Source organism: Moschus berezovskii, chromosome X (genome assembly GCF_049115385.1).
Source record: "Moschus berezovskii isolate FMDL1 chromosome X, NW_MosBer_1.0, whole genome shotgun sequence".
Lineage (NCBI taxonomy): Eukaryota > Metazoa > Chordata > Mammalia > Artiodactyla > Moschidae > Moschus > Moschus berezovskii.
In genome coordinates this window covers 36308268-36329938 of record NC_142488.1, presented here as the reverse complement: position 1 = coordinate 36329938, position 21671 = coordinate 36308268, and the positions used below count along the sequence as shown (strand labels likewise).

Sequence of the window (21671 nt, the reverse complement as noted above, 5' to 3'; positions counted from 1 at the left end):
GGGTGAGAGTCATGGGAAATCCTGAAATACGTTGGAAGCAGACAGAGCTAGAATAAGCAGATCCCTCTCGTGTTGTTTGCAATGAAAGCGCCCACACTCAAGGGGAGCACTTTCCTAGCACACATTTAGAATAAGAACAAAACAGAAACCTCACAGCCACCCTGTCTCCTGTTTCACCTCTCACTAAGTATCATTGAAAATGAACTCAAACCAAATTACCCCTTCACAAAGCTATCAGAAGTGCCTCCTGATTTCACCGCGGTCAAATTCTTTGCCTCTTTGATCAACACTTCTAGGATTCCTCCAGAGATGATAGATGGATCCTTCTTTTTTCCTCGTTTAAATGTCTTCTTTCCTGCATCAGTCATCAGAGACAAAGAGAGAAAGATGAAGTGTGGGAGGGAGAGGGGGGAGAGAGGGAGGGAGTGTGGGGAGAGAATGAAAGAAAAAGAGAGAAAGAGAATGAGGGAGGGGAAAGAGAAAAGAAGGGAAGAAAAGAGAGAGAGATCATGGGGTCCATTACAAAACTGACAAAGACTACAATAATTTATTTCATTTGGTGAGTGAATGAGCTATGTACATTACTGTATATGTTTCCATGAATTCACTTGAATGTTTTTTACCCTAATGGAATCTTTCTGGATCTATCTTTCATTTGTATTTGTTGAAAAAAGTAAATGAGTTAAAAAAATTAAATACTCCCCTAAATCATATAAAAGCATAAAACGGAAAAGACCCCAAGAGCTGCCTGGGCCACATCCCTGCTCTCCATGAGAATCAGCTACAATGAAAGTCACACACAGGTGCCAAGATGCACATCGAGAAAATTCCATAACTCCTGCCTTGGATGTTACAGTCAACTCCATGCCTGGCTAGCTCTACAGGCTAAAGCCCAGGCACAATTACATTTCAGGGTGAGAGAAAACACTTCCCACACCACATTTTTATTCTGATCAAATACTCTCAACATGAATAATGACCACCGCCACCACCACCTTTATTTAACAGTGTTGTAAGCACTTTACAGGAATGAACCTATTTAATAGTTGTAGTATCCCTACGAAGTGAGGAAACTGAGGTCAAGAGATAGGAAATTACTAGCAAAGGGCACCATGACAAGGGTGATATGAAGAGAAAGATAATGTATGCTGCCAGTAGGAGTTGAGGAAAGAAGGGCAAGAGTGATTTAAATGTGGACTCCATCTGGAATTTTCCTTTGTATTCTGTGTTCCAGGTTAATTTCTTTCTTAAGATGCCCTGAGTAGCTGTGAATCTCATAAATCCAGACAGCAGCTTCCTACACCTCCCCTCTTAGCAGACCATCCCCCATTTCTGCCCCCGCCCCCTGACCCAGGGGAAGATTCCATACACCCTGGACCTCCAAGAAACAAATATCAACATAAAGGTTCATTTTTAATTATGAACTCTGTCCTTTTCTTGTAACAACCCTTCCCCATATATTGCATGCTTGTGTGTGTGTGTGTGCGTGCAAAATCACTTGTGTCTGACTCTGCGACCCCATGGACTATATAGCCTGCTGGGCTCCTCTGTCCATGGGATTCTCCAGGCAAGAATTCTGGAGTGGGTTGCCATTTCCTTCTCCAGGGGATCTTCCTGACCCAGGGATCGAACCCATGTCTCGTATGTCTCCTGCATTGGCTGGTGGGTTCTTTACCATTAGTGCAACCTGGGAAGCCCCATATACAGTATATACTTCTCAACTCTCCATAAAGGACAGTGATACTTGACCCTTTTCACTTGATGTGAGTTGGCCAAAAAGTTCATTACAGAAGATGTTACAGAAAACGCCAAATGAACTTCTTGGCTAACCCAATAACATAGTCCACCCAATCCCTGCTCCCTACTTCCACATTTCTAGAAATGGAACATCACTGATCAAAGTCAATGATTTTTTTTCCTCTACCTTGAAATTGTCCTAGTGGAGGCATCAGTTTCTCTTCTGGTGGTATGTAACGTAACATGACTGTCAGCTCTCCTTTGTACTGAAGGCTAATATCAGCAGCACATTCCACCTGGCCAAGAGGAGACAGGTAAAAAGAAAAATTCAGAATGCTTATAATTTTGTAGCCCATGTTTGAATATACAATATTTACTAGGTGGCTGAGATGTGACAATTTATTCCACTTCAACTATGTTGGCACTTACTGGTTTAAGAGCTGCCTCAGGCATGACAAAAGAGGGGCTGGAAAATTCTATGAAGGCATTTGCATATAAATCCCTTCAGTCCCAGCTGACTGTGTGACCCTATAGACTGAAGCCTGCCAGGCTTCTCTGTCCCTGGGGATTCTCCAGGCAAGAATACTGGAATGGGTTGCCATGCCCTCCTCCAGGGGATCTTCCCAACTCAGGATTGAACCTGTGTCTCTTATGTCTCCTGCACTGGCAGGTGGGTTCTTCACCACTAGCACCATCTGGGAAGCTCTTTAAACTTTAAATTAAGAGGAATTTGAAAGGGGAGATATAACACACATTTGGTGAATCAACGGACACTGAGCACCTGTGATGCACTGAGGTCTGGACCCATCACTAAACATATACAAATAATTTGGGGGAATGAGGCAAAAATAAAGATCTCACTGATAACAGCCCTAGAAGATACTTCTTTCTGGCTGCCCTTGATGTCACAAGGGTTTCCTACCTCAGTGACCAAGAAAGGGAAAGTAAGCAGTAATGTCTGATTCAAATTGGGCTGCTAGCTACCAACTCTGAACAGCTACACTGGTAATTCACATCATTAAAATCCAATGTGGAAAAAGTGGTACACTCCAACATTGCTGGTGCGAATGTAAAACGGTATAGCCTCTCTGGAAAACAGTTTGGCATTTTCTTAAAAGATTAAACAATACTTGGGCATTTATCCCAGAAAACTAAAAGAACGTATACACTGAAAAATTCTGTACATACATATTTGCTTCATCTTTATCTGTAGTAGTAAAAAACTGAAAAGAAACTGTATGTCCTTCAATAGGTAACTTGTTAAATAAACTGTGGTACAGCCATACCATGGAGTACTACTCAGTAAGAAAAAGGAATGGCTAGTGATACCTGCAAAAAGTTGGTTGAATCTCTAGAGAATGATGCTGAGTGAAAAAAGTCAGTTTAATAGGATAACATACTATAGGATTCCATTTATATAACATTCTTGAAAAGACAATAGATATGGAGAACAGATTCAGGGTGGCCAGGGGTAAGGAATGGGGTTCCCAGGTGGCTCAGATGGTAAAGGATGTGCCTGCAATGCAGGAGATCCGGGTTCAATCCCTGGATCAGGAAGATCCGCTGGAAAGGGAATGGCAACCCACTCCAGTCTTCTTGCCTGGAAAATCCCATGGATGGTGGAGTCTGGTGGGCTGCAGCCCATGGGGTCACAAAGAGTCAGACACGACTGAGTGACACAAACAGGTGTTAGGAACAGGGGTGGCAGGAGGGAGGTGGGTGTGGTTATAAAAGACCACAAAGGATCTTTGCGAGGATGGACCTGTTCTGTATCCTGGCTGTAGGGCTGAAGACACAAAGCTACAGTGCTGCAGTGCCAAGTCACTTTGGTCATGTCCAACCCTTTGCAACTCTATGAACTGTAGCACGCCTGGCTCCTCTGTCCACAGGATTTTCCAGCGAGAATACTGGAGTGGGTTACCACGCTCTCCTCCAGGGGAATCTTCCCGACCCAGGGATCAAATCTGTGTCTCTTACACCTCCTGTATTGGCAGGTGGGTTCTTTACCACTAGTGCCACCTGGGAAGCCCAACAGAAAGCTACACATGTGACAAAACTGCATAGAAATTAATATGCATGCGCACAAATGAAAACTGAGGAAATCTGAGTAAGACAAGTGGATTATATCATTACCACCTTGGTTGTGCCACTGCATTATAGCTCTGTCAGATGTGACCACTGGGGAAAACTGGGTAAAAAGCATATAGGATCTCTCCGTGTTATTTTTTACAATAGCATGTGGATCTACAATTGCTCAAAATCCAATTTTCAATTTGAAAATTCAGTGTGAGGACACACCCAAAGCCTTTGTTCTGTAGGTCTCCCAATGAGACAACTGAACTTTTGACTTTTCATAAACAGGGTAAGAAAAGTAGAGTACTTCCTCAGACTTTTCTTGAGGGAACTTGAATGCTGAGCAATGATTCAAGGGCTGAGAGCTGCTCTGCTATGAGAGAGGGCAGACTAAAAGAATTCAGAAACCCCCAAACCCAGAAGAAAGCCCGAGGCTACTCAAACCTCAGCAAAAAAGACTGAGACTGACAAAAGGAAACCTTGCCTGACTTTCCTATATTTCAGTTCAGTCGCTCAGTCGTGTCCGACTCTCCGCGACCCCATGAATCACAGCACGCCAGGCCTCCCTGTCCATCACCAATTCCCGGAGTTCACTCAAACTCATGTCCACAGAGTCGGTGATGCCATCCAGCCATCTCATTCTCCATTGCCCCCTACTCCTCCCGCCCCCAACCTTTCCCAGCATCAGAGTCTTTTCCAGTGAGTCAACTCGTCGCATGAGGTGGCCAAAGTATTGCAGTTTCAGCTTTAGCATGAGTCCTTCCAATGAACACCCAGGATTGATCTCCTTTAGGATGGACTGGTTGGATCTCCTTGCAGTCCAAGGGACTCTCAAGAGTCTTCAGCACACAGTTCAAAAGCATCAATTCTTCGGCAATCAGCTTTCTTCACAGTCCAACTCTCACATCAATACATGACCACGGGAAATGATTATGGAGCCCCCCCAAAATAAAGTCTGCCACTGTTTCCACTGTTCCCCCATCTATCTGCCATGAAGTGATGGGACCAGACGCCATGATCTTAGGTTTCTGAATGTTGCGCTTTAAGCCAACTTTTTCACTCTCCTCTTTCACTTTCATCAAGAGGCTCTTTAGTTCTTCGCTTTCTGCCATAAGGGTGGTGTCATCTGCATATCTGTGGTTATTGATATTTCTCCCAGCAATCTTGATTCCAGTTTGTGCTTCTTCCAGCCTGGAATTTCTCATGATGTACTCTGCATATAACATAAATAAGCAGGGTGACAATATACAGCCTTGACGTACTCCTTTCCCGATTTGGAACCAGTGTGTTGTTCCATGTCCAGTTCTAACTGTTGCTTCCTGACCTGCATACAAATTTCTGAGAAGGCAGGTCAGGTGGCCTGGTATTCTCATCTCTTTCAGAATTTTTCACAGTTTATTGTGATCCACACAGTCAAAGGCTTTGGCATAGTCAATAAACCAGAAATAGATGTTTTTCTGGAACTCTCTTGCTTTTTTGATGATCCAGCGGATGTTGGCAATTTGATCTCTGGTGCCTCTGCCTTTTCTAAAACCAGCTTGAACTTCTGGAACTTCAGGGTTCACGTATTGCTGAAGCCTGGCTTGGAGAATTTTGAGCATGACTTTACTAGCGTGTGAGATGAGTGCAATTGTGCGGTAGTTTGAGCATTCTTTGGCATTGCCTTTCTTTGCAATTGGAATGAAAACTGACCTTTTCCAGTCCTGTGGCCACTTCTGACTTTTCCAAATTTGCTGGCATATTGAGTGCATCACTTTCACAACATCATCTTTCAGGATTTGAAATAGCTCAACTGGAATTCCATCACCTTCACTAGCTTTGTTCATAGCGATGCTTCCTAAGGCCCACTTGACTTCGCATTCCAGGATGTCTGGCTCTAGGTGAGTGATCACACCTTCCTTTTGGTGGTGATAAACCTTATTAGTAAGGCTGGGAAAATCATTTGAAGCCAGTGTTCTTGCCTGGAGAATCCCAGGGACAGGGGAGCCTGATGGGCTACTGTCTATGGGGTCGCACAGAGTCAGACAGACTAAAGCGACTTAGCAGCAGCAGCAGCAGCCAGAGGCACAAATGAGATTAGGTGGTGAATCAGACTATCCATTTAACATTTAATCTTATTATTCTAAATCAAGTGCCTTATGTGAGGAGTTTTCTTATTGCTTTGATGGTTTCAGGAAAGTTTAGTTTATGTGAAAGTCACAAGTGGAAATTTATCATGGATATTATGACAAAAGAGGTCACTGGGTTTATTTTTCTTTTTGATATTATAGTTAATGAGGGTTGAGGTATTTGCCCTTTCTCTTTGGATCTGAGTGGGCTCTGTGACTGCTCTGACTAGTAGAATATGGCAGAAGTGACAATGTGCCAGTTTCTGGGCCCAGGTCTTAAGATGAACGGCTTCCATTTCTTCTCTTGAAATGAATATTCTTGGGATTCTCCCTCTGGGAATCCATGATGTGAGGTCCACATCACATGGAGAAGACACACGTAGGTGCTCTAGTTGATGGGCTTAGATGAGTTCTTAGCTGGCAGACAACATCAAGTGTGAGACATCTGACTGGACCAACCAGCCCAGTCAAGCCCTCAGATGACTTCAGCCTCAGTGTACCATCTAGATGCAACCATATGAGATCTTAAATAGAATCACCTTGCTAAGCCCAGTCACCCCCACAGACTCAAGAACAATAAGAATAAATGGTTGTTTTAAGCCACTAAGGTTTAGGGTAGTTTTCTATACAACAAGTGTTAACCAGTGCAAGCTATGTTTGCTTTCAGCTGAGACCTCTGGGTAGGAAAATGTATTGACAGGGAAAAGTATATGTTCAAGTGTCACATACTATAGATATCTATACTATACAATACTATCTATACTAATAGATAGCATATTTGCAGACATTGTAGGATTAAAATCACATACAAAAGAGAGCCCAAGGAGGGAGTCCTCTTCAACCTGCACACAGCTAACATCTTGGGGTGTTTTGGGGGGTACACTTGCAAGGAAGTTCCAAGGCAACATCCTCACCTGGCATACTACCATTTTCCACTATTCAACGAACTTCTGCTCAGAATCCAATTCGATTCATTCCATTCTACAAACACATATGGAGGGTCTCCTTGTAATGGGTTGGACAAAAAGTTCGTTGTACCATTGTATGGGAAAACCTGAACGTTTTGGCCCACCCTGTAGTAATGATTCTTAAGGCATTTTGCTAAGTGCTAAATCAAATCCCTTATGATTATACAGTAGAAGTGAGAAATAGATTTAAGGAACTAGATCTGATAGAGTGTCTGATGAACTATGGCCAGAGGTTCCTGACATTGTACAGGAGACAGGGATCAAGACCATCTCCATGGAAAAGAAATGCAAAAAAGCAAAATGGCTGTCTGCGGAGGCCTTACAAATAGCTGTGAAAAGAACGGAAGTGAAAAACAAAGGAGAAAAGGAAAATATAAGCATCTGAATGCAGAGTTTCAAAGAATAGCAAGGAGAGATAAGAAAGCCTTCCTCAGCGATCAATGCAAAGAAATAGAGGAAAACAACAGAATAGGAAAGACAAGAGATCTGTTCAAGAAAATTAGAGATACCAAGGGAACATTTCATGCAAAGATGGGCTCGATAAAGGACAGAAATGGTATGGACTTAACAGAAGCAGAAGATATTAAGAAGAGGTGGCAAGAATACACAGAAGAACTGTACAAAAAAGATCTTCACGACGAAGATAATCATGATGGTGTGATCACTGACCTAGAGCCAGACATCTTGGAATGTGAAGTCAAGTGGGCCTTAGAAAGCATCGCTATGAACAAAGTTAGTGGAGGTGATGGAATTCCAGTTGAGCTATTTCAAATCCTGAAAGATGATGCTGTGAAAGTGCTGCACTCAATATGCCAGCAAATTTGGAAAACTCAGCAGTGGCCACAGGACTGGAAAAGGTCAGTTTTCATTCCAATCGCAAAGAAAGGCAATGCCAAAGAATGCTCAAACTATCGCACAATTGCACTCATCTCACACGCTAGTAAAGTCATGCTCAAAATTCTCCAAGCCAGGCTTCAGCAATACGTGAACCCTGAAGTTCCAGAAGTTCAAGCTGGTTTTAGAAAAGGCAGAGGCACCAGAGATCAAATCGCCAACATCCGCTGGATCATCAAAAAAGCAAGAGAGTTCCAGAAAAACATCTATTTCTGGTTTATTAACTATGCCAAAGCCTTTGACCTTGTGGATCACAATAAACTGTGGAAAATTCTGAAAGAGATGAGAATACCAGACCACCTGACCTGCCTGTTGAGAAACCTGTATGCAGGTCAGGAAGCAACAGTTAGAACTGGACATGGAACAACACACTGGTTCCAAATAGGAAAAGGAGTACATCAAGGCTGTATATTGTCACCCAGCTTATTTAACTTATATACAGAGTACATCATGAGGAACGCTGGGCTGGAAGAAACACAAGCTGCAATCAAGATTGCTGGGAGAAATATCAATAACCTCAGATATGCAGATGACACCATCCTTATGGCAGAAAGTGAAGAAGAACTCAAAAGCCTCTTGATGAAAGTGAAAGAGGAGAGTGAAAAGGTTGGCTTGAAGCTCAACATTCAGAAAACTAAGATCTTGGCATCTGGTCCCATCACTTCATGGGAAATAGATGGACAAACAGTGGAAACAGTGACAGACTTTATTTTTGGGGGTTCCAAAATCACTGCAGATGCTGATTGCAGCCATGAAATTAAAAGACGCTTACTCCTTGGAAGGAAAGTTATGACCAACCTAGATAGCATATTAAAGCAGAGACATTACTTTGCCAACCAAGGTCCATCTAGTCAAGGCTATGGTTTTTCCAGTGGTCATGAATGGATGTGAGAGTTGGACTGTGAAGAAAGCTGAGCGCCGAAGAATTGATGCTTTTGAACTGCGGTACTGGATAAGACTCTTGAGAGTCCCTTGGACTGCAAGGAGATCCAACCAGTCCATTCTAAACGAGATCAGTCTTGAGTGTTCATTGGAAGGACTGATGCTAAAGCTGAAACTCCAATACTTTGGCTACCTCATGCGAAGAGTTAACTCACTGGGAAAGACTCTGATGCTGGGAGGGATTGGGGGCAGAAAGAGAAGGGGACGACAGAGAATGAGATTGCTGGATGGCATCACCGACTTGATGAATGTGAGTTTGAGTGAACTCCGGGAGTTTGTGATGGACAGGGAGGCCTGGCGTGCTGTGATTCATGGGGTCGCAAAGAGTCAGACATGACTGAGTGACTGAACTGAACTGAAATGATGGGGACACAGAGAGATCCTGCTTTCTGTGAGTTTTCATTCTATCTAGAAGGAATATACTCCATAGCAACTCTATCAATCTGCTCTTATTTAACTGATTTGTCACATGAATGCTCTCTATTCCCACTGAAGAGCAGGATGCTCTATACAAAGACCATGTATGCCTGCTCCCATGAGTTGAGTCAGCTGCATTAGTCCCCAGAGCTCTTTAAGCCAGTATTTGTGGCTCTAATTATATAACTGAATGGCACAAACTGAGGAGTCCCAAAAGACAGCTGCCAGTATAAAAAATGAAGTTGACCAACTTATAAGAACTAAAGATGTGAAAATAAATTCGCTATTGGATTCTATTTGGGTTTGAAACTGTAAAAGATCAGAGAAAAGATCATGAATATTCAGAAAGATTTTGCATTCGGCTGACTTTGCAAGTATTCTGAAACTTTTGTTTCACTCTAGAGAAACAAGAAATTGTTGATTAGGATACATTAGGGGCAGAATGTATGCCAGGAGGATATGATAGAGTTTCAACTACTGAAATTACACTCAAAAATAAAAGTGCCCCTGTGTTAGAAAACTTGAAAATGAATACACATTTAAGTTAAAGAAAAGTGAAAGTGAAGTCGCTCAGTTGTGTCTGACTCTTTGCGACCCCATGGACTGTAGCCTACCAGGCTCCTCTGTCCATGTGATTCTCCAGGCAATAATACTGGAATGGGGTGCCATTTCCTTCTCCAGGGGATCTTCCCGACCCAGGGATCGAACCCAGGTCTCCCGCATTGCGGGGCAGACGCTTTAACCTCTGAGCCGCCAGGGAAGCCCATTTAAGTTAAGTTAAAATAAGTGATTAATAAATGCATTGGAAATTCCATAAGGAATGCAATTGGAAAACATTGTATGTGTTTGACTTCTGTGACTTTGTCCATGAACTGACCTATAATTATTGGTCCTGATTTCTTTTTTTTTTTAATTTATTTATTTTAATTGGAGGCTAATTACTTTATTGTATCGGTTTTGCCATGCATTGACATGAATCTGCCCCGGGTGTACAAGTGTTCCCCATCTTGATTCCCCCACCCACATCCCTCCCCATCCCATCCCTCTGAAGAAGCTTTCTACCATACAGCAAGCTCGGTGTCATACAAACCATTACAGTTGCTCCAAATACAAGTACAGTACATTCCCTACTGAATGAGTTAAGTTCCGAGAGAGTGCATTTCTAAATTCAATTTGTTCATAAGTCCAACAAAGTTAGCCTAGGTACCCAACTTTATAGATAATGCCAGAGACTTGAATTAACTTGCGTGATTGGACATGCGAATGCACTTTTGCATCTTCAAAAGCTCACAACTCGAAGGTTCGTATGTAGGGGACCTACTATAAAAGAAACTACTCTGGGGGACTTCCCTGGTGGTCCAGTGGTTAAGAATTCACCTTCCAATGCAGGGGAGGCAGGTTCAATTCCTGAACAGAGAAGTCAGATCCCACATGCCTTGAGCAACTAAGTCCTTAGGCTTCAACTAGAGAAGCCAGTGCACTGCAACTACTGAGGCTGCTTGCTCTAGAGCCTGAGCTCCACAACAAGAGAAGCCCACAGGCTGAAACTTAGAAGCTCCTATGCTGCAATGAGGATCCAGTGCAGCCAAAAAAATAAAAACTACTGTGGGAAGAGAGAGTGATCCAGACTGGGATAACAAGGGGGCCCTTGTTTGGTTCTTATAGGATGGCAGACATGATGACATATGAAGATGGGGGTGGGGGAAGATTAGTCTGGGTTAAAGACAGAGGAGCCTGGCTGCCCACAGTCCATAGGGTTACAAAGAGTCAGACAGGACTGAAGTGACTTAACACGTAAGCAACAAAGTAAGATGAGCGGAATTCAGAGTGGGGATTGTGTAGAATGTGTCTGAGCACTGGTTGGGAGGTGTGCTCAGATGTGTGTGTACAGGGAGGAAGCAGCAAGGAAGATGAAAACAAGATGTCTACTCTGGGGTCTTCAGGAGACCCGAAGACACAGATTTTTATTATAGTGTTTTATTAGGATGGGCAATAGGGTAGCTGGACCATGAAGTGAAGAGAAGTTCGCCAAGGTTACAAGGTCAGGTCAAGTTTCAGGGAGAGTAACCCTTGCTTAGTTCCACGCAGGAGCTCTGAAGACAAGACAGATCACACCTTGGAGTGCTCCTGATCAGAGCAAAGATGCTAGGGTATTTATACTCCTTCACCCATCAGTTATTGACCAAGGGCTCTGCCCTCAACTCCCACAAGACTGAAATACCTAGGCTATTCTGGCTTTTGACATCTGCATTCCAAGCCCACTCCAGCAGTCTGAGGCTGCCTGTTCTATGAAGATTGACAGATACTGACTGGCAGGAGGGACATCTGAGGGGAGCCACATATGAATGAAAATGAGGATACAGGTAAAGCACTGACATACTCCACTGCTCCAGAAAACCGGGCCATACCAACTGAGCGCTGAGTGCCAGGGTGAGGGTTAGGATTTACTCAAACCATATCCAGAGTCAATAGGGAAAGAGTGAAGGAATCTGACTCAGCAGGGGTGGGGGATAATCTGATAATGCCCATTATCTTTTGCTTTTTGAAGAGACGGGATCCACTGCCAATCAGAGTAGGAAGCAGAGTTCCCAGCACATTTACAGGGCTAAGGTGGGGTCATTCTATTATGGGCACAAGTCTGACCAAAATACCACATAAAGAGAGCCCTTTAGCTAGGCAATGACTCTACAGGACCTCCTGTTACATTGACTCTGACTGAAGGTGGAACAGAGAAGGCTTCCTTGGAAAACCACTTAAGCTTGCTGTTGACATTCAAAGGTCCTTTTTATAATAGCACCTCCTGGGAATACATGAAAGGCAATTTACACTGACAAGCTCTTCTTGTCTTTCAGTAAGATAATGAATTACAGCTAATAAACAATCCCACATCACACTGTAAAATGGGAGTTATACTGTGAAACTACTTTACAGTAAGTACATCTGGCATCTTGAGTTCTTTCTTTGTCTGCACCAGCCTCCTGATGGGTGGGAAGACATAGCAAAATCAAAGGTAGGTGTCCAGGGACTTTTCACCAACAGATAGTCGATAAGCAATAAGGCACTCTGTCTTTCCAATCTTTCCACTGCCAAAGGATGTCCGTCTTTCTGAATGTTTAAGGAATATTACTTCTGATCCTCTGTTACCAAGGAAATTGGTCCCTGTAGCTCACTCTTCAGCTCCTCAGCTGGATAATCTATGAGAAACATCAAGTGTCCAGGGTGGCTCATGCTAGAGCTATAGTTGATGAAGTGGCTACTGAACTGAAATGACTGAGGAGGGAGATGGAGAATCAAGTTTGGAAGGTATGGTATCTAAGCAAGTCTGAATAACCTGCAGCCTTTCCTCTATACATGTCAGAGAAAGCTTGGCAGGAAAAGATGACGTGGATTAGACACTAATTTAGACTGTGTTCCCAGAAGATGGTAAAGAATCCACCTGCCACTGCAGGAGACATGGATTCAATCTCTCGGAATGGTTACCCACTCCAGTATTCTTGCCTAGAGAATCCTACAGACAGAGGAGTCCAGCAGGCTACAGTCCATGGGGTAACAAAGAGTCAGACATGACTGAGCAGCTAACACCTGGCTATTCAACTTCTTGCCAGAAACCAATGCTGAAGTGAGGATTCTTTTGCAAGTGACCTATTAAGGAAAGGCTCCCAGGCCAGGCCAGGGAAAGGGTTGGAGAGATAGGTTGGGGAAGAGGAGGAAGCCAGGCAAGGGCTTCTAATCCAGCAGGAGAGCTCTGGAGGGTAAATAACGCCTCAGAGCTTTTCCCTCTCTCAGTAATGGCACTGAGCTTTCAGACTCCACCATCTATCAGTTATTGGTGAAGACTTGCCTTGTGGCAGGAGGGACAGAAGCTCCTAGGAATTTCTGACTTTATGGGAAAAATCTACAATAGCCTGAGAACAGTTTCCTAAAAACAAAGTCAGGTAGAGGCAGTTGGAGGCAAAATTCACAACAGACATGGTTAAAGGAATCCAAGGGGTTCTGGCAGAGGACCACAGGACTTCCACTGACATTAAACACCATCAGAATGTTTCCACCTCAAGCAGCCTCAGAGAGATGCTTCTCACTTGTGATAACAAAAAAATCAAGCCACTCAATGTCAATGTGAAGGTGATTACCATGGAAAGCTGCTGGCCCCTAAGCAAAATCAATGCCTGAGAGAGTACTGATATCATCTCAGAGCAAATCCTCCAACCATTTCCAAGAAACTGACTGGAAACCCTCCAAGCGGGTTTCCAAAACAGCTCCTCTGTGCTCTCCTGTTACATTTCTGACGGACAAGCTAATTTCATGGACTTAGATGCATGTTACTTGTCCTTCAACAGTGTCACACATCACATGATGTACTAGACATTTTCTATGATTCTTTGATACTCATTATACACACTCCAGTACTCTTGCCTGGAAAAATCCCATGGATGGAGGAGCCTGGTGGGCTGCAGTCCATGAGGTCGCTAAGAGTCGGACACGACAGAGCGACTTCACTTTCACTGTTCACTTTCATCCATTAGAGAAGGAAATGGCAATCCACTCCAGTATTCTTGCCTGGAGAAGCCCAGGGATGGGGGAGCCTGGTGGGCTGCTGTCTATGGGGTCGCACAGAGTCGGACACGACTGAAGCGACTTAGCAGCAGCAGCAGCAGCAACATTATACACAAAAGGAAGCAAGTGCCAGAAGATTTAAATCAACTTAATTGCTATCCTTTATGGTGAGGCTTTTCATTCAATTCACAGAACTTTAATGCTGTAGTGACCAAATATTTCTCATAGTTATTAATAATGTCAGAGAAATGTTATGCTATTGTGGACTTATTTGTTGTTAACATTGTACTTCCTCTCTCTACCATATTTATGTGAGTCACGGGTGTGAGGTTGTTTTCTGTTTGAGGATCCCTATTTCATTGTCAATTTTACCCAAAGCCAAAGTAAACCTCCTAAAGGTTGTCCATGAGTTACTTACACCAAGTTTTTGAGGTCAACACTTATAAAATCCACCAGAAAGCTGTATTTAACTTCTGAGTCTCAAGCTCTTCAAACAAAATGGGGATAACAATGCTTAGCGGTGGTCGTAACCATGAGATGTGAACGATGCTACTACTCATGATGATGAACAAGTGCTGTTATTGATGATCAACGTTTGTTTTTGCTCTCTAGCACCCACTCACCATTTTTGTTTTTTAGTATTACTGTACCTGGATTTCTTTGGGGGGTGATACCACCTTCAGGACCAGTTTTATGTTCTGATGGTCCTAAGCCCCTCAATGTCTCTCTCCTCTCTGGCTAAAATGATTGGCTAAGGATGGGCAAATAGTATAATGAGAATTAGGAACCAGGTCCAGGATGTTGGCTTGACTATTGGAGGAGGAGGAACTCTTTCCTGTCCTGGACAGTGTGAGGCAAGGATGAGAGGTTTGCAGCTGTTGTGGTGTTCAAGAAAAGCAGACCTGGGATTAGTGAGGGGAGGCCCAGAATGCATGAAGTCTGTAAGTGAAGCCAATACAGAGAAGAGAGATCAAGACACTCCAGGGCCTTGCTAAGATCTGAGCATCTGGATCAAGCCATGCTTGATCATCTCTGGTCAATAATTTCCTTTCATTTTTTGAGCAGTGTGAGCTGGGGTTTCTGTCAATTGCAATATAAGGATTCCAACGTAACAAACACTGACTAGCATTTATGGAGAAGTTTACAATGTGCCTGCCACTGCAAGTATCACAAGGCAGGCTTCTTCAAGCCTCACAGCATCCCTAAAACTGATGTCCAATTCTTACATCACCAAAGAGAACACCAAGGCCTGGGAAGTTAATGGGAAGTTAAGTAACTTCCCCAAGGTTACACAGAGGATCATGAAGCCAGGATTGAACCCAGGAAGTCTGATCTGAGTCCACTATCTTACCCATCATGTTCTTTTTTCCCTTCTCTATATAAAGAACAATCTTTGGTTACATAAATGGGACCTTTATCCCATCTCTCTTTTGACTTCAAAACTTACTGTAGAGATACCAACTGCATAGAGTGAATCCCAGGCACTGTTAGTTTAGTTTAGAACATACTATAGTAGCATTTGGAGAAGGAAATGGCAACCCACTCCAGTGTTCTTGCCTGGAGAATCCCAGGGACAGCGGAGCCTGGTCGGCTGCCGTCTGTGGGGTCGCACAGAGTCGGACACAACTGAAGTGACTTAGCATAGCATAGTAGCATTTAATTTCTAGTACCGGCCTTGAAAATTTTTTTTTCTGACCTAATAGGATCATATAATGTATTCTTTTGTTTATCCATGGTGACTATTGAATACTGACTATATATTTAGCAGGTCAAATTAATAAGAAATATGATTATGGCTTGCATTTTACAGACAGTCTATATCAAAGAAGGATTTCCAAAAGAGTGTATTTACATTTATTATATCATTCCAAAATAAGCTGGACTAATCTTTTCAGATTATCACTTGACAACTAGAGGTCTTCAGATTCTTTAGGCCTCTGACATCAGTTTTGCTCATTCCTTGTATAAGTGTTTGACTCATCTGGAAGCATTTCCTACCTTGGGTTGAAGCACAAACCACTCATCACTTGGATTTTCAAAGTTCCATGAGTCAAAAGGAATCTCCACCTCCCCCAGGAAGCTATTCCGTCCAAATCGATCATAATGCCAGACTGAGAGCTGCAGAGTTCTCGTTTCCAGCTGGGCATGGCTGATGGTGTACTGCAAAACCAGATTTACAACATCACACTCCATATCCATTTCTAGGACAGGGTGAAATTTACTTCCACCAGCTTCCAGACCATATGCAGTAGTACTACAAACAAAACAAACCCAAGAGAAAAACACTTCATTTTTCTTCGTTTCTGCTGCAACTCAGGTTCTATTCCATAAACTCATTTGTGTGGGACCTAGCACTGAAAGATCTACTGACAGGCTTTTCATGGGAGTTTGATAAACTTCAGATATTATATAAAAAGCGTGAGGTGATGAAGCTTGTCCCTTTTTCAGCTTTACTTGATTTTTACTTGCCTAATTATTTTGTCAACAACTACTTTGTAAGTGCAAGGTTTCATGTATCAAGTCTCTAATTTCTCTGTCTTATTTATAACAATAAGACCCAAATCCAGCAAAGTTTGACAGTGAGAAACTTGCAAATGTCATACTTCATAAAGTTCAGCCTAAGTGCAGGGGTGAAATTGATATACACATAGATTGAGCAGAAAGAAAATATTGCTAGCATGGTTTTCCCGTTTCCAGCAGAACGTTATCCGGGGCCACATACCCACACCCCCTCAAAATCTCCTGATTGTCCTCCGCAAATACCACCTCAGACACGCTTCAGACTGACTGATTCCTCATCTTGGATTCGCATCATCCTTTCTGTTTCTGGCATGATTCACCTTGGCCCTGCTTCCCGGATCTGCCACGTATTCTTTTTATCTGTTCTGCTTCGGCTCATCTTTGCTATCCTGTCATGGCTGCTGGATTCACCCTCTGCATATATTCATTCCTTTTCACTTTGATCCGTCTTATACTGGCTCCTGCTTTCACATATGACCCTGCTGACACATGCCCCACTTGCCAACTTCCTCCTGTGGTGGACTCCATGACTCCATCATTCTGGTTTCAAGATCCATAAGTTACCCTGCAACTGGCACTAACTTCAACATCCCCATCCCCTTGGAACTTTCTTACCAGGATAACTGTGTCCAGGGTGAGGGAAGAGGTTACATGGAGGCCCATGGGAAAAAGTAATATCTCTAGACTTGGGGCCTGGGTTATATCTTACCTAGGCCACTGTCTCTGAGATTTTTCAAATCTAGCCCTGCATCTCCACTGTTCATTAACCACATGGATAAATTTAGCCAAATTCTTGAACCCTAACAAGAAACAGCACATTTTAATGCTGCGTTAGTAGAACAATGAGTATGTATAGAGTGACCTGCTAAGTTAGGACCAAAATTTTGACAAACTTCTTTTACAGGGAACTAGAAAAAAAAAATGCTTTCCCAAGGGTGAAACATACTTTTGGACAAGAGGTATTGATACTAAGTCAGATGTAATTTTCCTGGATCATCTCTACTTTCAGTGCAATCTTGGGAACAGCAGAGAAATAGACTAAGAGTGGTTTACATTGCTTTCTTTTCCAGAAACCGAAAGCCAACTGACTCACATTCTGCTTTTCTAAAATACATATAAGCCTTAACATGCAAATCCTTTACAGTTACATCTAAATCAATGAAGTAAATCGAGTCATTAAATTTACCATGAAAGAATATTGATTTACCTTTAGGGTTTCATTGAATTCTGGATTGGTGCCTGTTCTTATTTTGGTCTTGCGCTTGTTATTTCTGGACTTGTCAGGAAGAAGGTATGACTTGACATAACTGTATATGATAAAAAAAAAATGAAAGTAATCCTTGGGAAACATCTACTTTGAGAGAAATGCTCAGGGACCTCAGTGAATAAAAGGGGTAAAAGAAACAGGCTAGTGAGTATAAGAGACAGAACCAAAGAGAATATGGTTTCCATACCAGGACATTTTGAAATATAACTCTGGACCTTCAATAAGAGAGAAGTTGTAAATTCTTGTGGTAAAGAGAGTGGGTTCTAGAGTCAAGCCAGCTGGGTTTGAATTACTCTGGGCGTCAGTGGTTTGGGGGAACTCAAGAGCTTACTTAATCTCTCTGTATCTCAGTTTCATCATCTACAAACCTGGGATGATGACTTAGGGGATGATAAGGATCAAATAAGCTGACATACAAGGAGCTAATATATTATACTGCTGAATAAGTATAATCTATTATTATGATCAATGCTCTTGATCATAGAGGTAACTTTCCTCTCCACTCAGATGTCCAGACTTCTGATGAGTGGAGTCAATGAGTGAATGAAGAAAAATAGTGAAAAAGAGGAAATTAAAATTAACAACCTGAAGTCACAAAAGCAATTCTCCCCAATACCTGACCTTGAGCAGTCCCAGGAGCAGGGCATCATGGCAGACTCAGAAATGCACAAGATGTACAAAACTGAAATGTAAAAGATGCTACCAGAGTCCTGAAGTCCACCTACTGTGGCTTTAAATGATCCCTTTGGGACTGATGATACCAGTCTTGAAGCTCTCTGATATTTAGCTAAGGAGGTAACCGGACCAATCTATTTGTCTACTCATTTGTCTGTTTTGGAAACAGATTTGCTGAGCCGTGTATTAAACCTAGGTTATCTATTATGTAGAAAAAGGGTAAACAGCGGGTCTGAGACTGCTCTCATTTGAAATATCTGTTTATAAGTTTGGCTCTTGGCTACCATGCAGAACCTGGGTTTCAGAAGGATTTTCATCACTCCAGGAACAGAATTAAGTGGCTCACTGTGCTAAAAATATTTGTGGAAATAGTATGGCTCCTGCTGAACACCTGCTTTCATGTAGGAGACTGGGATTTTGGTATGTGACCAGTTGAGTCTCTCAGGGAGCTTCCCTGGTAGACAACACTCCCCATGTGTTTTCACCACTTGTGGCTGGAGGACTTAAGCACATCCTGTGTGACTCCACTGGGAGAGGTCCTTGGAAGCTGAAGCCTTGATTCATTTGAACTTTGCCACATATGCCTTTTCCCTGTACTGATTATGACTGTGTGTGGAGGCCTGTGAGTCCTCAGAGTGACTCACCAAACTGGCAGTGGTCCTGGGAAGCCCTGGGTCTTACCTTCCCATGGTCTTAACTGCCCTCCCAGGCTGATCCTGGAAATCCCGAGAGCCTCATAATTGCCCTTTCAGGTTGTTCAATTGGGCAAACAGCTTGGTAATTTTTTCTGGAGGGTTTCCCAGAACAAAAATTAACAGGATACTCTCATACAGCCTGGGGTGTGCCAACATGTCAACCTTGTATGACAAAGAGCTGCCTCTGTGTGAACTACAAATCTGTGAGTCCTGAATCATGCTGAGTAATAGCTTCTTTAAAATCTTAGAGTTCCAAAAAAAAAAAAATCTTAGAGTTCCTTGGTGGTCTAGTGGTGAGGATTTGCTACTTTCAATGCCATGGCCTGGGTTCAATCCCTGGCCAGGGAAATGAGATCCCACACGCCATAATGTGCAGCCAAAAAAAAAATTTTTTTAAATAAAATAAGACTCAGGTAACTACAAATGCAACCATTATACATGCATGCCAGAGAATATTTAGAAGTGTGGCAGAGGAAGAAAGTGATGATCAATCTTCTGATTCTAGATGAATGCTAAAAGGCTTCTGAAAAAGAAACACACAGGGTGACAAATACACATAATTCACATGGGCAGTGACTGAAAAAGTCTGGGGAACATGCTATGTGCTTACGCATCTGTCCTCTGTTTCTTTTCATCTCCTATGGCCAGATTTCTGCAGTTCTTGACAAAAATGTAGAGCCCGCCAGTTTCATAGCTGTAGCTGATGTGCAAAAGGATTTCCCCACTGACTTTCACGTTGCCATAGTCTCCTGTCTCACTGTAAACACTCATCATGCTGTTCAGGCTGGTCTGGAATCAACAAGATGAAAAAAGGCATCCGGGGTTATGCTAGAGATCTCTCCACAGAAGCTACCTCCCCCCATTTAATTACCATTCCCATTGTTTATAATGAGCAGGGAAGCTTACTGTGAAGGAAGAAAGCAAAAGATGGCTTGTTTTTCTGGTGTTGCATAAAATCCAAGCCTGAGAAAGAAAAAGTCTAGGACCATTAGTAAGGAAGGCAGGACACTCGCTGAGGGGGATGCATTGCCTTTTTGGGTTAGTGAATAGCCTTTGTTTATTCACTTCTTCTAATGAATTAGGGGGACACAGGTATTTCCCATTCCATCTCCTCTCCCCATTCCTGTAGCTTTCTCCTCTTTCACTGGGAGACTCAAAGTCAGTCTACTTCAAGGTCTAGAATGCATTGATCAGGACAAAGAAAAAAAAACATATTTCTGTGCAAGGATAAGCTACAAGCTTCTCTCTCTGATACCGACATAGAGTATTCCATCCCATAAGTCTCTGAGAAGCCATACTATAACCCAGCAGGACTCTATGGGGCCTTCCCAACATAGACCCTCCCCTTTATCCTCTACTTTATTGCCTCTGAAGTACCTAGATAGTACTAATAGAATCTGATGCACATTTCCTGAGTTGTTTTACAGATGCTAAAACCCCCATCAAATGGAAGAAATTAACGATTTGATGACCATGAGCACATAGCCCCCAGACCTTCTGTAGCCTAAAGATTGATCATCATCAACTAATCAGAGAACTGTGGACAAGCTGATCACATACTCTGAGACTTGCAACCCTCACCTGGCCTTTAGAAATGCTTTGCTGAAACCCGTCAGGAAGTTTGAGGGGTTTCAAGCACCAGTCATCCATCCTTGACATTTACACAATAAACACTGCACTTTCCTTCACACAACCTGGTGTCAGTAGATTCCCTTTACTGTACCCAGACAACCAGACCCAAGATTGGTTCTGTAACATAATTGCATCTTCCAAAAGGGCACGCCACGAGAACATCACCACCCACAGCTGTCAGGACTCCCCTGACCAGCTGTGAGGCCACAGGGTTAGTGACCGTGGCTTTCTACACATCTATAAAATAGCAACTCACAAACAGAACACTAAACAAGGAAATAATAGACCAACCAATAAATAAAATTAAAATGCAAAAAGAAACTGTCCAAATGTGCCAGAATGAATGGAAGTTCTGATGGGACACTAATAACAAGAGATGTATTTTTAATTAAATGTAATAAAATTATCCTGTAGTGCCAGCAAAATGAACTCTGTGTCTTAGCAACGGGACTGTCACAAAAGACCACCTGGAAGGCATTCAGGAGTGATCTAGGCATTTCAAAAGCCCTGTCTATGAACGACTGGGAAGTAAAAACTATGGTGAGTGCAAAGAGAGGTTAGACCTCATACCTTGTATATATTTTTTGTTTATATATAAAACAAAAGTCATTCAGTTCAGTTCAGTCGCTCAGTCGTGTCCGACTCTCTGCGACCCCATGAATCACAGCACTCCAGGCCTCCCTGTCCATCACCAACTCCCGGAGTTCACTCAAACTCATGTCCACAGAGTCGGTGATGCCATCTAGCCATCTAATTCTTGGTCGTCCCCTTCTCCTCCTGCCCCCAACCCTTCCCAGCATCAGAGTCTTTTCCAGTGAGTCAACTCGTCCCATGAGGTGGCCAAAGTATTGCAGTTTCAGCTTTAGCATCAGTCCTTCTAATGAACACCCAGGATCGATCTCCCTTAGAATGGACTGGTTGGATCTCCTTGCGGTACAAGGGACTCCCAAGAGTCTTCTCCAACACCACAATTCAAAAGCATCAATTCTTCGGCGATCAGCTTTCTTCACAGTCCAACTCTCACATCCATACATGACCACGGGAAAAACCATAGCCTTGACTAGACGGACCTTTGTTGGCAAAGTAATGTCTCTGCTTTTTAATATGCTATCTAGGTTGATCATAACTTTCCTTCCAAGGAGTAAGCGTCTTTTAATTTCCTGGCTGCAATCAGCATCTGCAGTGATTT

General features: G+C 42.9%; 1 protein-coding gene across 2 annotated transcripts in view; it reads right to left on the bottom strand.

Moving 5' to 3' along the window:
- SYTL5 (synaptotagmin like 5) overlaps positions 1 to 21671 on the bottom strand; it is a 171166-nt gene that overhangs the window by 15028 nt on the left and 134467 nt on the right. For both annotated transcript variants that reach the window (XM_055393305.2, XM_088833772.1), the window contains exons 11-15: positions 19461 to 19639; positions 17421 to 17520; positions 15692 to 15853; positions 1925 to 2033; positions 220 to 355 (exon numbers count right to left, since the gene is read on the bottom strand). In XM_055393305.2, coding sequence (XP_055249280.2) covers positions 220 to 355; positions 1925 to 2033; positions 15692 to 15853; positions 17421 to 17520; positions 19461 to 19639 — 686 coding nt within the window. The remainder of the gene's footprint in view (positions 1 to 219; positions 356 to 1924; positions 2034 to 15691; positions 15854 to 17420; positions 17521 to 19460; positions 19640 to 21671) is intronic.